This window comes from Triturus cristatus, chromosome 2_1 (assembly GCF_964204655.1).
Source record: "Triturus cristatus chromosome 2_1, aTriCri1.1, whole genome shotgun sequence".
Lineage (NCBI taxonomy): Eukaryota > Metazoa > Chordata > Amphibia > Caudata > Salamandridae > Triturus > Triturus cristatus.
Window position 1 is genome coordinate 980,150,442 of NC_140581.1, and position 12,667 is coordinate 980,163,108.

Genomic DNA, 12,667 nt, shown 5'->3' on the forward strand with positions numbered 1-12,667 from the left:
GAAAGTGTGGTGGTTGAAGAATGTTCCGAGGGAATATTTGAGAAGGTAGGTTGTCACCTTGTGCCACGATCTGGAGCACCCATTGGTCTTAAGCTATACTTCTCCAGGCTGGAAGGTAGTAGGTGATACGATCCCCAACCAGCCAATCATGAGTCATCAAGGTCTACTTAGAGAGCCTTTGAAGTTGTTGCAGAAGAGGGGCTGGAGTATGGGCAAATCATTGTGTTTGGGAGGCTGTACCCTGTCTACCTGCTACTTGACCAAGTCCTCTAAATGCCTATTTGGCAAGTCTGCACTGCTGGCATGTACCGTCTCTTTCTCTGAAAGTATCCTCTACCAAACCCCCAAAAGGGGTGCTGTTGGTGAGACAACTAACGCTCCGGTTGTGGCAATCCTAAAGAATGATCAGCAGCTTTGCTCTCTTGAACTCTATCAAAGGCAGTATCTGCTTTCTTCTCAAACAATTTTGAGCCATCAAATGGCATATCCATCAAAGAATGCTGGATATCCGTTGAAAAAACAGTTGAATAGATCTAAGTATGTCTTATTACTGCACTGGTCCCAAAGACTCTACCCAAACAATCCGTTGAATATAGTACAGATTTTATAGAACTTTTTGAAGCATCCTGCCCGTCCGAAACCAAACTTTGCAAAATGTTCCCAGTGTCCCCCAGTATTGCTGATAAAACATCAGAACTTTATAACACAAAGCGTGAGAGTATATACCCAGTAGACAGAAAGTATTTATAAAAAGTAAGGCTAAACTCATTGAAGGAAAAACTTTCTTTGCATAGGATTCCATCTTCTTAGGCGACACATCAGGTGGAGTGGATGGAAAAGCATTCAGGTTGGTACAACTTGTAGAAGCCTGTACTATTAAACTCTTTAGAGTTGGATGCTAAAGGAGAAATATCGAATCTACTGGGCTGGTTGGTGCCTCCTCGCAATCTGCCTGTTTCTTGGCGAGCAAGCCCAAGTGCCCATTAAAACATCTGTAAAAGCCTCATGAAATGATAATAAAGGCTCATGTGGAGCTTGTGACAGATTCAAAATGTCAGTCAATAAAGTCGTTTTAATCTCTTGTGTAGGTAAAAACGAAATCAAGAGTTTCTGCTGTTCTGTGTATTACAGTTATAAAGGATGATATCTCCTCAGTAGCTATAACTGGTGAAAGGGATGATAAACCTACATCAGGAGAAGTGAAAAGACCGCTAGCATCTTGCAAATCTGGCAGAATATCTTCTAGCGGATATTCTCCACCAAAAGATACTCTCCTCATGAAAGAACAGGTTCTGACCCAGCGTACACCATAGTTGAAGGCAAATGAACTTCAGAATCCCATAAAACAATCGAATCCCCCATTGGCGTCGGCAACACCGATCCCAGCGTCGTATGCAACCTCAAATTATGAACCTGTGACATCAACTGCGGTGCCAATGAGTATGAAGTTGTAGGTTCCATAACCAATAAATTCGACGTCGCCAGCCTCTAACCTGAAATAAGAAACACAGTTGGTGTAGAGGGTAGATCCACCAACGTCTGACCAACTGGAAGCCTCCTTGGATCTTTGAAGCCCAAAGGAATACCAACAGGATACGGACTAACACTTTGGCGATTGAGTCCACAGCTTTCTTAAGCTGTTGGATCTGATCGGGAGTCGCTACCTAACCCACTTAGAGTCGAATAGGAAGAGAGGGTGAGTCTCACTACATATGTTTTATTGATATAATATGCAATAAACACAAGGAGAGGGGAGACCCAGTTATTTGTGACAGTGTCTGTATCCAAGACAAGTGAGCGTAATGCACTGCACCCAGGTAAATCGGTGCTTGCTTCACAATTTCTCAGAGGTGGTGTGAAAAATGAAACTATAATATATATATATGATCAAGACTGCGTGTGGGCAGTCGAAACGCGAGTGAGCGAGCGTGCGTGTGCGTGTGTGTTGCTTCCTGTGGTATGCTTCATCATTGGACCCTCACTCAGACACTGAACATGAATGGGTGGGCTCGACACATTTGTAAGTGGATCTCTTCAAGTGGTAGCAGTGTGTGAAGGCTGGGTTGAGTGAGTTTGTTAAAATAGCCTTTAAATCCTTTGTAACAAATGTATTATTCTGGGATCTAGGGCTAGGTTAAAATAGATCAGTGTGATGATTTTAGGAATTAATACTCCCATGCATCTGATAGGTCGACATGTTTCAGCCTTCATATAGCCTGTGAAGGGTCAGTAGGCTTTCCTCAGAACCTCGTTTTTACCCTGCTTTTTGCAATTGCTAACTTTCTGTGCAATTAAATAGTAACAAACATGCACGTTACCATACAGACTATATTTATAGGATCTTTTGTAACTGAAAAGAGAAAAAGTGGGGAACGGATTAGGCATCTGTGGACTCATACTTTTTTGGAGCACCCCTAATAGTGAGATTATCAAATAGGCTAGAAGTATTCAGGTGAAAACCATGTGTTTGCCTTAAAATAGTTTTCACCAATTCTAGAAGCTCTGCATGATTAAAATTTAAATTAGCACTACGGAACATACATTTAGAAGGAACAACAGACTAGACATATTACATACATGACTAAACGGGGAGTCAAAACTATCCATGATCAAACCCCATTTGTGTAATGATCCCACTCTATTTTCAATACGAGCGATCCAATGGGGGTGAAAACAAAAGTATTCAGCTGTGGTTGTTATCATGCCTAGTATTTCTCACTGTGCAAATAGTGGGATGCTAATATTTGGCGAGCTGGCACGTACTCTTGATGAAGTAAGGTCTTTTCCCTCCTAATTTTACCTGCCATTTTTCTACACTTATTAGCTGAATTGCTCTGCTAATGCAGAAAGTAAATTTTTAACAACAAAATGACTTAAAATTAATTTTCTCCTCCTAGTGTGCGACTACAGAGTTCGTCCTCTCCTGGTAACCCTATGATGTCTGTTGAAAAAACAAGTCATGTATGTAATTCACGTTCAGTGTCCAATGATGAAGCATGCAACAGGTGGTACCTGTGGGTGAGGAATATATCCCTTTGCTCTTTCCCATTCTCTTATCCTCTCCTAATGTACTTATGATTCTTGTATGAAATGTTAAGCTGTGACTTGTTGGTTAATCAGTGCACTTAGACACTTTACATATTTAAGATTCATAGCTATTTGTGATATTTGCACATATATACATAGGATTGTGATGTTTATAATGTATTTGATATGGATATATTTAATATGAATTTTATAGAAATATTATATGTGGTTGATTTATATTATGTCCAGGATCATTATCAAATTATTTCTTATAACTCTCTTATACAATAGCTTTTTAAATATTGGAAATGACTTTGAGATGGTTGCCATGCTCTTTTAGCCATATTCTCCCCAGATGAAGCGACAAGTATTACTTCCTCGAATAATTGATGTATCAGTATTGATCGGATTTGAGGACTGGCCCTAGATGTCGTACTGCTATCCTCCAAAGCTCCACAGTCCAAGCATGATGTACATAATGAAATAAAATAATAAGTTTCCATTTTTTCTAAATACATAATGAAAAAAGTTTCTGTAAACATTAAAAAAATAGTAAAAATATAAAAACAGACAAAAATAGGAATATGTATGGATATGTAACAGCCATCTAACAATGCATAGTCATAGTATGAGCATGATAGAGGGGGACACGGAGGTGTTTCTTCTATGTTTATGAATTGCTGTACCTTTAAATATGCTTGGCTTACAATGCAGTGTAACTTTGATAAAGGCTGGGACCAGCCTAAACGCGTCAGTACGGACATGGTGACAGAAATATAAGAATTAAAAAAGATTGAGGACTTGCCTGGAGTGCCCACCAATGCTCTTTTTTTACAAGAGTTTGACAGAGACAGACAGACAGACAGAGACAGACAGACAGACAGACACACACACACAGTTTTAATTTTTCACACCATCTCAGAGAAAGTTTACTGTCTGGGAAATTGTGAAGCAAGCACCGATTTACCGGAGTACATTACGCTCACTTGTCTCAGATACAGGAAAGATAGACACTGTCACAAATAACTGGGTCTCCCCTCTCTGTGTTTATTGCATAGTAAAATAGGGAAGCTGAGTGTATACCCTTATCATATACTTCTCACTCCTTTTCAGTGTATAAAGATTATTGATATAATATCCATACCGAGGGTATTCCCAGGATATTCAGTTGTGGTTACCTAGAAATGGGGGGTCCCCAAAACAGATTCCTGCTTCCCATCTATCTACTCCCAGTAGTCTGCAACCATCTGGCAGCCCCAGACCGTGTGGAGGAATGTGACAGCAGAGGCACATACAGATTCTTGCTCTCCCCATCTTATGGAGCCAGGATTTATTGTAGTAAACCCTGTGGAGGATTTTAAACTGTATTAAGTGCAGCCTGGCTTTAACAGCCACTTCCCGGCGAAGCATCAGTGCCGCCTTCCAGTCCACATCTTCCAGGGCCCCAACGTCCCTTTCCCATTTCTCTTGCAGTCCCGACAGATTGACTGTTGCGTTATTTTCCACAGTGGGGTATATGTGCGAGACTGCTTCATGAGAAAGCGCTTCCTCCAACACCCATGACCCCAACAGTATGTGTGCAGGGAGTTCCATACCCAGGAGGTGGTTTCCCCCGAGAGCGGCGCAAGTTGCACGTATTTAAACCGTTGGGTCCCAGCAAAAGCCTACTCCTCCTGTAGGGCCTCAAAGGTCTGAACCTCCCCGCCCTCTAGTACATGTCCCAGGGTCTCAAGCACAATGTGTTCCCTGTGGCAAAAAGCAGTTAATCCTACCAATCTCCGGAGGCATAGCGCCCCTCCATTTCTTTCTATCTTTTTTAGTCACACTAGTTCATTTAAACTGTGTTCTGGTTACAGTAATCCAATGACAATAGTAAATGTTGTTTGTCAGTAAGAATCGTTTTCCTGTGCTATTTATTAAAATTAGAGAGCATATCGTTACCTGTTCCAAGTATTCCTCCTGCTACGATGTCCCTATATTATTAAATGAAAATTATAAGCAAAAATTATTGTTTCGGGCATTTTTTTTCTTTTTAAAAGCATAAGGTCCCCACATTGGCATGCTTTTGTGGCAAAAACAACAAAAACTAAACAATGTAACCTTGGCACCATTTTCCCCAAACCAGTTCTATTAGCTTTACTGTCTTGCTTGTTTGAAATTACCCTGGCATTTTGTGCATGACGTCAAGTAAATCACATTAAAATGGTTGAAAAAGCACCTGCAGTTAGTTTAGTGATGTCTTGAATTCTGCATATAGTTTTAAACATTACCTTTTTCCGGATGGTCCCGAAGGCATGCTTAACGTTTTCTGCAAATTAAATTTTGTGGATGCGAGGCTCTCTGCAGACTGAGATAAACTAATGCTTCGATTCCTGAAAAACTCAAAGCCACCAGTTGCACATGGTTCCTGTAAAACAATATAAATGAATGAGTAGATAAGCAAACGGCTACTCTACAGTCTGAGGTGAGCTGAACTCATTAATAGGTTATACATTAAGAAACTCATGATCGACAGGTCCTAACAAACCTGAGTTGTAGGGGTTGCAGGAGGAGTCTCTGATTCTCCAGAACCAATGGCTTTAAGAAACCGGATCATGTGTCTGCAGAGCTCCCACTTTCCCTGCTCCAAAGCAGTGTTGAAGAGAAGGGTGGCATGCTGCCTGCTTACAGCTGGAACCTCCATGTTCTACAAAAGAATCAAAGCAACATGTCTTACAGTGATTGGTTCCTGGTTTTACCTCAAGCATACCCTAACTTTATTTAAACGATAGCGCTTAAAAAAACATTTTTTTTTAAACAAAATGTTCGGTCTAACATACTAATGAAAACCAGTGAAGTGCATTTTGGAATATAACTAATCAACGCAACAATGCTTTTATTGTGTTTGTCTTTTACTTACTGCACCGTCACTCTCCAAATAATCTAGTGCAGATCTCAATGACAAGGTTTTTTTGGTCTAGTCTTATTTTGTAGGCTGACTTCAATTGTTTGATATTTGTATGCACATTATTTCTTGGAAATAAACTGGAAAACAAAGGAAGAATTGAAAAGCTAAATGGTTTGGCTTCAAGATGTGCATAATGGTCATGTGAGCACTTGTGCATTCCTGTTTTTGCATGCTGTAGAATGCTGTAGCCGAAACTGATGGGCTTGGCAGTACTTGATAAACTGCATTGAGATTTACATGGATTGAATCCCGTCTTACTCAAAGATAAGAGGCTGTTCTATAGAATTGTTTGAAATGGAGAATGGTAGCACAGGGCTGCTTAAGAATTGCTGCTCATAACTAAAGATGGAAGGATTTTGGAAGAGTTCAAATAGGCCGGCAGTTTGGCTGTGAGTAATTAATACTAATTGTAAATTAGACAACAGTACACCACCAAAATGCTGAATTGTGACTGGCTTCTAGCCAGCTGATATCTATCCAGTAAATTCACGACTAGAACGAGTTAAGCCTCATTACAGTATCAACCCAAATATTACTACACCGTCCGCCTCGAGCAGCTGCCTGTGAAGAACACAGAGTTCTAACAAAGAACTAGAGTGTTCACAGAATGTACTTGTTCTGGGGTACATGCTACTGGAGAAGATCGCTTTAGAATCATTGACTAGGCTGTGCACGTATAAATGGTTCTCAACTTTGCTTAATGCGTCTTTTATAGATAAACATGTTAACATGTTTTATAGTTTTCTTAAATTACAATAAAATGATTTTGAAGCTATGAATTTTCATGCAGGCATATGCAATTACTGACTAAAGGAAGTGGGACTCCTGACATTCATGAGTGCCTCACTTTTTTTATGACTAAAGAATGTTAGCATTCTAGTTGTTCACAGAACTCTGTGGTGAAGCTACAATGAAACACTGGGGAATCAACTGACATACTGCTGCTTTTGGAACTACATGGTTCACTCTGCATATCCGATTTCTTTTTCAATTGGATGAGAAAGACGTTTGAAAATGTACAGCCAACAGGTCCTCATTTCAGCTTATGGAGCACGAAACATAATTTCCAACAAGAACAATAGGGAAGTGTCGGAGCCGCACAGAGTGGAAGATCCTATTTTGCTGAGCTTCCATGGCCAGGCTGCAGCAACTCCATGGCGCCAGACACTGCACAAACCTCTGACCCGAGAAACGGTTCACCTTTTTGTCGAGCTTGGTACCAGTACCAGGTATCTGCTCTCCATACAATCAAGCAAAGTTTAGCTGTGGAGGTGAGGAAACTAGGCAGGTCAACACTTGGAGTGGAGGGAGGAAGCGAACCAGCATGGGAAGTCAGCTCTTGTGCTGCTCAGCTGTAACCTTTGGGGTAGCAGCTTCTGGACCACCTGGTGACAGGCCATATTGGGACTGGCAAGAAGCATGCAGCATCCTACCAAGCACAAATACACTTTGTTGATGCACAATTTTTCTCACAGCATCTCCATTCTACTGCAAACTGCTCACAATTCCTTCCATAGTTGCAAAGTAAAATCAACCTAAATAAAAAACAGAATAAGAAAATTGTGTGTCTGAATAATTAAAATAATGTAGGAACAAATGCGAGGAACAAGCATTGAAAATGCAATAGGTCTCACTTTTGATTAAGTTAAAGCCATTTGCTTTGCTAATGGTATTATATAGCAAAGCAAATGGCTTTAACTTAATGAAAGGGGAGATCTATTGCATCATTAGTGCTTGTTGTTCTTTTCTTTCCGTTCTTTTGTAATATTATGGAAGCATCAGTAAAATGGCCTGTGACATACACTCAAAGGCCTATATGTAGTAAGACTTGGGTGAGCTACCCAGAGTTAAACGTGCACACGCTGGTATCTGGCACTGCCGCACCTCCTTTGTCAATAACACAAAGTCTGGCAGGAGCGGTGCCAACGCGACACGCTCAAATAAGATAAGATTTGTTGAGCAGGAAAACTTTTTTTAATCTGATGAAGTGCAGGTAGTGAATCAAGAAGCAAACGCAGTGCAGGGTTGTGTGCAGAGGTCCTGGCTGGAGTAAAGAAAGAAATGAATATTTGCACCCCCGTTGTGACGTACTCAAATGATAACGCGATGCTAGGGGTTTAATTACTGTATGGTGTGGTGAAAGCTTGTGCTCCTGGGAGCCTGCATTGTTTCATCTCTCACAAGAGCTTATGTTGCCCTATAGTTCCTGCTTTAATTACTTACCGGTGATTACATTACCCTGAGTAAGGGTTTCACCCTAATTAATTAACCCCTCCCTCCATCCCTGTTGGGACCAGGTCAATTGTACTAGGTGGGGGAGGGGCTTGTGTTAACTAAAACAACAGGAGGTGTGCGGTGTGATGAGGGCGCTTTTCAACTTTTTAAGGGAAGTGGGTGTGTCTGGGAGGCGTGGCGGCCTCATTAAGTGATTACTAGAGGGGGGGGGGGTGTAACAAGGAGGTAATGTCCTGCATCCTATTAAAGGTCGCTAGGTTTATGGCGTGAAATATAGTGGTCGCAGATGCTTCGCGGCGCTTGCACAAAGCAGCGCATCAAACGAGGAGCAATGAAAGCAGGAAAACTTAGTGCTTCTTATCTTTACGCGGTCTTTCTGCAGCGCCCCATAGGGCTCCAAAGCGCTACACGTTAAAGGGCTGCACCAACCAGAGAGAATACTGTGGAGACGGGACCGGCGAATAGGAGAAGACAACAGTTGGCTCCAGGCTGAGAGGAAAGACTCTAGATAACATCCTTGGTGGTGAATATACACAAACGCACACACATAAACAAACGGGGACACACAGATAGAAGGCACTGCCGCAGACAGGCACACAACGAGGCAGACAGAAAAGCATACACAATCACACGTACAGTCACACACACAGTCAACCACACACCGAGAACCGCAAGATCTCATACCCAGTTTGGCCACAGTCACACACAGACAACCACACACCCGACACCCCACGCACAATCTGGCCGGCTAGAACTGTCTCTTCTTAATGTTCCCTCTGAAGTTTGATAAGAATCAATCAATGGAGACGGGTTGTCAAGAGCATAAGCCGGACGCGGGGGGCCACCACACTCACGCACACATGCCACAGGGGGGTGTCAGGCTCGTTCAAACTCACGTACACATGCCAGCAGGGGGTGTCAGGCTCGTTCACACTCACGCAAACATGCCAGCATGGGGGTGTCAGGCTCGTTCACACTCACGCACATATGCCAGCATGGGGTGTCAGGCTCGTTCACACTCATGCACACATGCCACAGGGGGGTGTCAGGCTCGTTCACACTCGCGCACACATGCCAGCATGGGGTGTCAGGCTCGTTCACACTCACGCACACAAGCCAGCAGGGGGTGTCAGGCTTGTTCACGCTCACACACACATGCCAGCATGGGGTGGGGAGGGTGCGGCATGTGCTGGCCTTTACGGTTCTCCAGCAGCGACTGGACTTAACTCAGCTAACCCTGGTGGAGCGTACCCTCCGGCAGTGTTGGAATAGGTGTCAGAGGCGGGCAGCCATAGTCCGCCCGTACGCCCCGGAAATCCCCCTAGGGATGTGCACAGCGCTCCCGCATGGGGGTGATTGGTCCGGGCTAGCGACTTGGGAGGAGCTGGGAGTACAGATGGTAGGAGACCTATTCCGGGACGGAGTGTTATTGTCCTTCCAGGACCTGCAGGATGCTTACGGGCTCCCGCAGGGGGACTTTTTGCTTCATGCGGCCTTGGTGGCGAGCCTCCAAAAGCACTGGAAAATGGGGCTGTCGGAACCGCCGACTGCAGCGGGTTGCCAATATGTCATGATGGCGGCGGGGAGGACCAAGGCCATTACTTGCCTATATCGACGATTGTCGACGGAGGGCTTGCAGCCTCTGGCTGCTCTGAGGGAAAAGTGGGAAGCGGACCTCGGGAAGGCGATCCCTGAGACCACATGGTCCACGCTAGTGCGGAGGGCCTGGAAGGGAACGCACGGTTCCAGTTGGTTCAGTTTTTCACGCTGCATAGGGCGTATCTGACGCCGGCCAAGGTCTTGCAATATTTCGGAGGGGCACACTCTCCATGTCCGCGGTGTGGGGGAGAGGGGGCAGATTTTCGCCACATGTTTTGGGCCTGCTCGAAGCTGGGAGACTATTGGGCTGAGGTAGTGGACTGCTTGAATCAGGTGACAGACAGCTCTATTACCCCAGAGATGGGGGCTTGCTTGTTGCTATGGTTTCCACACACCCGGCGTACGAAGGTCACTAGCAAGTTCTACGACCTGGGGTTGATATTGGCCAAGAGAGAATTGACCATGCACTGGAAATCTCGGGGGGGGGCCTAGCTTTTTGCGGTGGAGGACAGCGTTAGTGAGATGGGCGGGGGCGGAGGGCACGCTCCGGGTGCAGTTGGCTCTTAGAAGAGATGATGAGAAAGCGTTAGCGACGGCCAGGGCATGGGAAGCGTTGGTGGTGGAGCTCCAGGGGTTGATATCTGAGGTAGGGGACGAAGGGAGCACGGCGGATAGACAAGAGGAGAGGGGGACTGGGGAATGAGATGAGATGGGAACGAGGGAGGTCCCGGGACACCTACCAGAGGCCTGGACAAGAGGGACGATCTGCTTGCACAGAGAGGGATTGAGCGTCCGTACATGATTTCCTTGGAAAGGGGGGCACATCCGGGGAGAGGTAGGGGACAGGGGCACACTGACACGGGGGTGGGGAGGGGTGGGAACGAGTTGGGGTTAGGAGGGACGGTACTCCTTTTGGACTCGGAACCTCGTTGTGTAATGAATAGTAATTGTTGATTTGGAAAATAATAAAAAATGTTTCAACAAAAAAAAAATGGGGTGGGGAGGGTGTCTGCCGGGGGCACCCACCTTCCTGCGCAGCCGCTGCTGGCCGGTAAGGAACATCTTGAGCAGCAGGGCCACCGCGTAGAAGGCGAAGCAACAGAACACCCTGTTCTCCATCCTCATGGCTGTGCGAGATGCTCTCTGCCGAGGATCACCGAGCAGTGGGGGGCGACGCAGGGAAGAGGAGCCAGTTAAAGAAGGGGAGGGAGGGAGAAGAGGGGAAGGCGTAACGAGCCCGAGAAGGAAGGGAGGGAGGAAGGCGAGGACCTCCAGCAGGAGAGGGAGATAAAGATGGTGGGCGAGAAAAGGCAGGAAGGGAGAGGTGGAGCGAGGAAGGAAGTGAAATAAGAGGGAGAGGAAGACACACAGTAATCAAATGGGGGAGGAAGGCGAGTCAAAGGGCAGGGAGGAAGACAAGAGGGGATCCAAAAGGAGGCGAGGGGAGGGGAGAGAGCTGCGAGGGGAGGGGAGAGAGCTGGGAGGGGAGAGAGCTGCGAGGGGAGGGGAGAGAGCTGCGAGGGGAGGGGAGAGAGCTGCGAGGGAGGGGAGAGAGCTGCGAGGGAGGAAGAGAGGGGGCCACAGCGGGCAGGAGAACCTGAGAGGGGCAAGAAAGCACCAGCAGAGAAGAGGAAGAGACCCTTCTCCGATGCCCAATCTCTGAGACAAAGGACAGCGGGAGGGGGGCGGGAACGGAACAAGGGGGCGGGGGGATGTAGAACACGGCCAACGGGAGGGGGCGGCAGGAGGGGGGGTGGGAACAGGGAACTAACGCAACAAAGCTTCTGATAAGAAGCTTGGATGCCATGGACAACGGGAAACTATCGGAACAAGATGACGGCGGACTGTCCACAGTCCCACGGACACGTGCATGCTGTTTGCGATGGACATATGGCGAGAGCAGCCATCTTTGTCCATTGAAGACGTGTGCATGAAAGCCCTTCGCAGAACTGATTCCAAAAGGTGCTCTCCTTGCGAGAGCAGCGCATGCGCGGCTTTCGCCAGGCGAGACCTAAAAACCTAATCACCACCATCAATGCCATTTTCAACAGCGGAAAATGTAACATTCATGAAAAGCTGTGGTCTGTGATGGACACTCCATTGCCTGAAGGAGTCTCACTCGAACAAGCTCAAGGATGAAAAAGGCCAACCCATAGCTTATTTCTTCTAACTGTGTATTATGTGAGTTGAGGTACTTTCTGGTAGACAGCTAAAGCTAAAAACTAAATAATTAAGTCGACCTATGTGAATAAAGTTGATGGCATGACCTAGGCCCCACCTCTAAAATTTGTAATTCTAAATGGTTCACTCCACAGACACATTTTACTTCATCTCATGACACACCCAACAAAAAATATGCATAGCTATCTTGGCGATAAGGGGGTCGGCTTCAGTGCTAGGTAGTAGGTAAGCTGAATTCTTTGTGTTTGACTCTTTTTATTAGGGAGAATATTAATTCCACTTCTCTGGAAAAATTCCTCTCTCCACCTCTGGTTAGTAGACAAGTAAATCTGCCTGTAAAATGGACTGATCTTTTCACAGCAGTCACAAACTTCTAGGAAGATGTGAAACCACAGCCCCCACTCTTATGTGGTGTGTTCCTCTATCTACATGAATATGAATAAAAACGACTCCACAGTGTCATGTCAAACATGATATCATCTGACCTACCACCCCAGCAGTCCTTCACAACATTCTGAAGGCCTACATTATAACAAGAATAACATTTGAAAAAGATTGTAGCCATACAGCCTGCTGCTGTGGGCTATACCAGTTGCTAGAGGCCCGGAACTAATCCCGCTCCAGGCCTATAATTAGGGAAATGGCCTTTAACAACTGGTATAGCTTAGGCAGAAGGGC

The 12,667-nt window shown here is 45.4% G+C and overlaps 1 protein-coding gene across 2 annotated transcripts in view; it reads right to left on the reverse strand.

Moving 5' to 3' along the window:
- RIC1 (RIC1 partner of RAB6A GEF complex) overlaps positions 1-12,667 on the reverse strand; it is a 730,678-nt gene that overhangs the window by 97,277 nt on the left and 620,734 nt on the right. For both annotated transcript variants that reach the window (XM_085634197.1, XM_085634186.1), the window contains exons 20-21: positions 5,555-5,713; positions 5,298-5,434 (exon numbers count right to left, since the gene is read on the reverse strand). In XM_085634197.1, the coding sequence (XP_085490323.1) occupies positions 5,298-5,434; positions 5,555-5,713 (296 nt within the window). The remainder of the gene's footprint in view (positions 1-5,297; positions 5,435-5,554; positions 5,714-12,667) is intronic.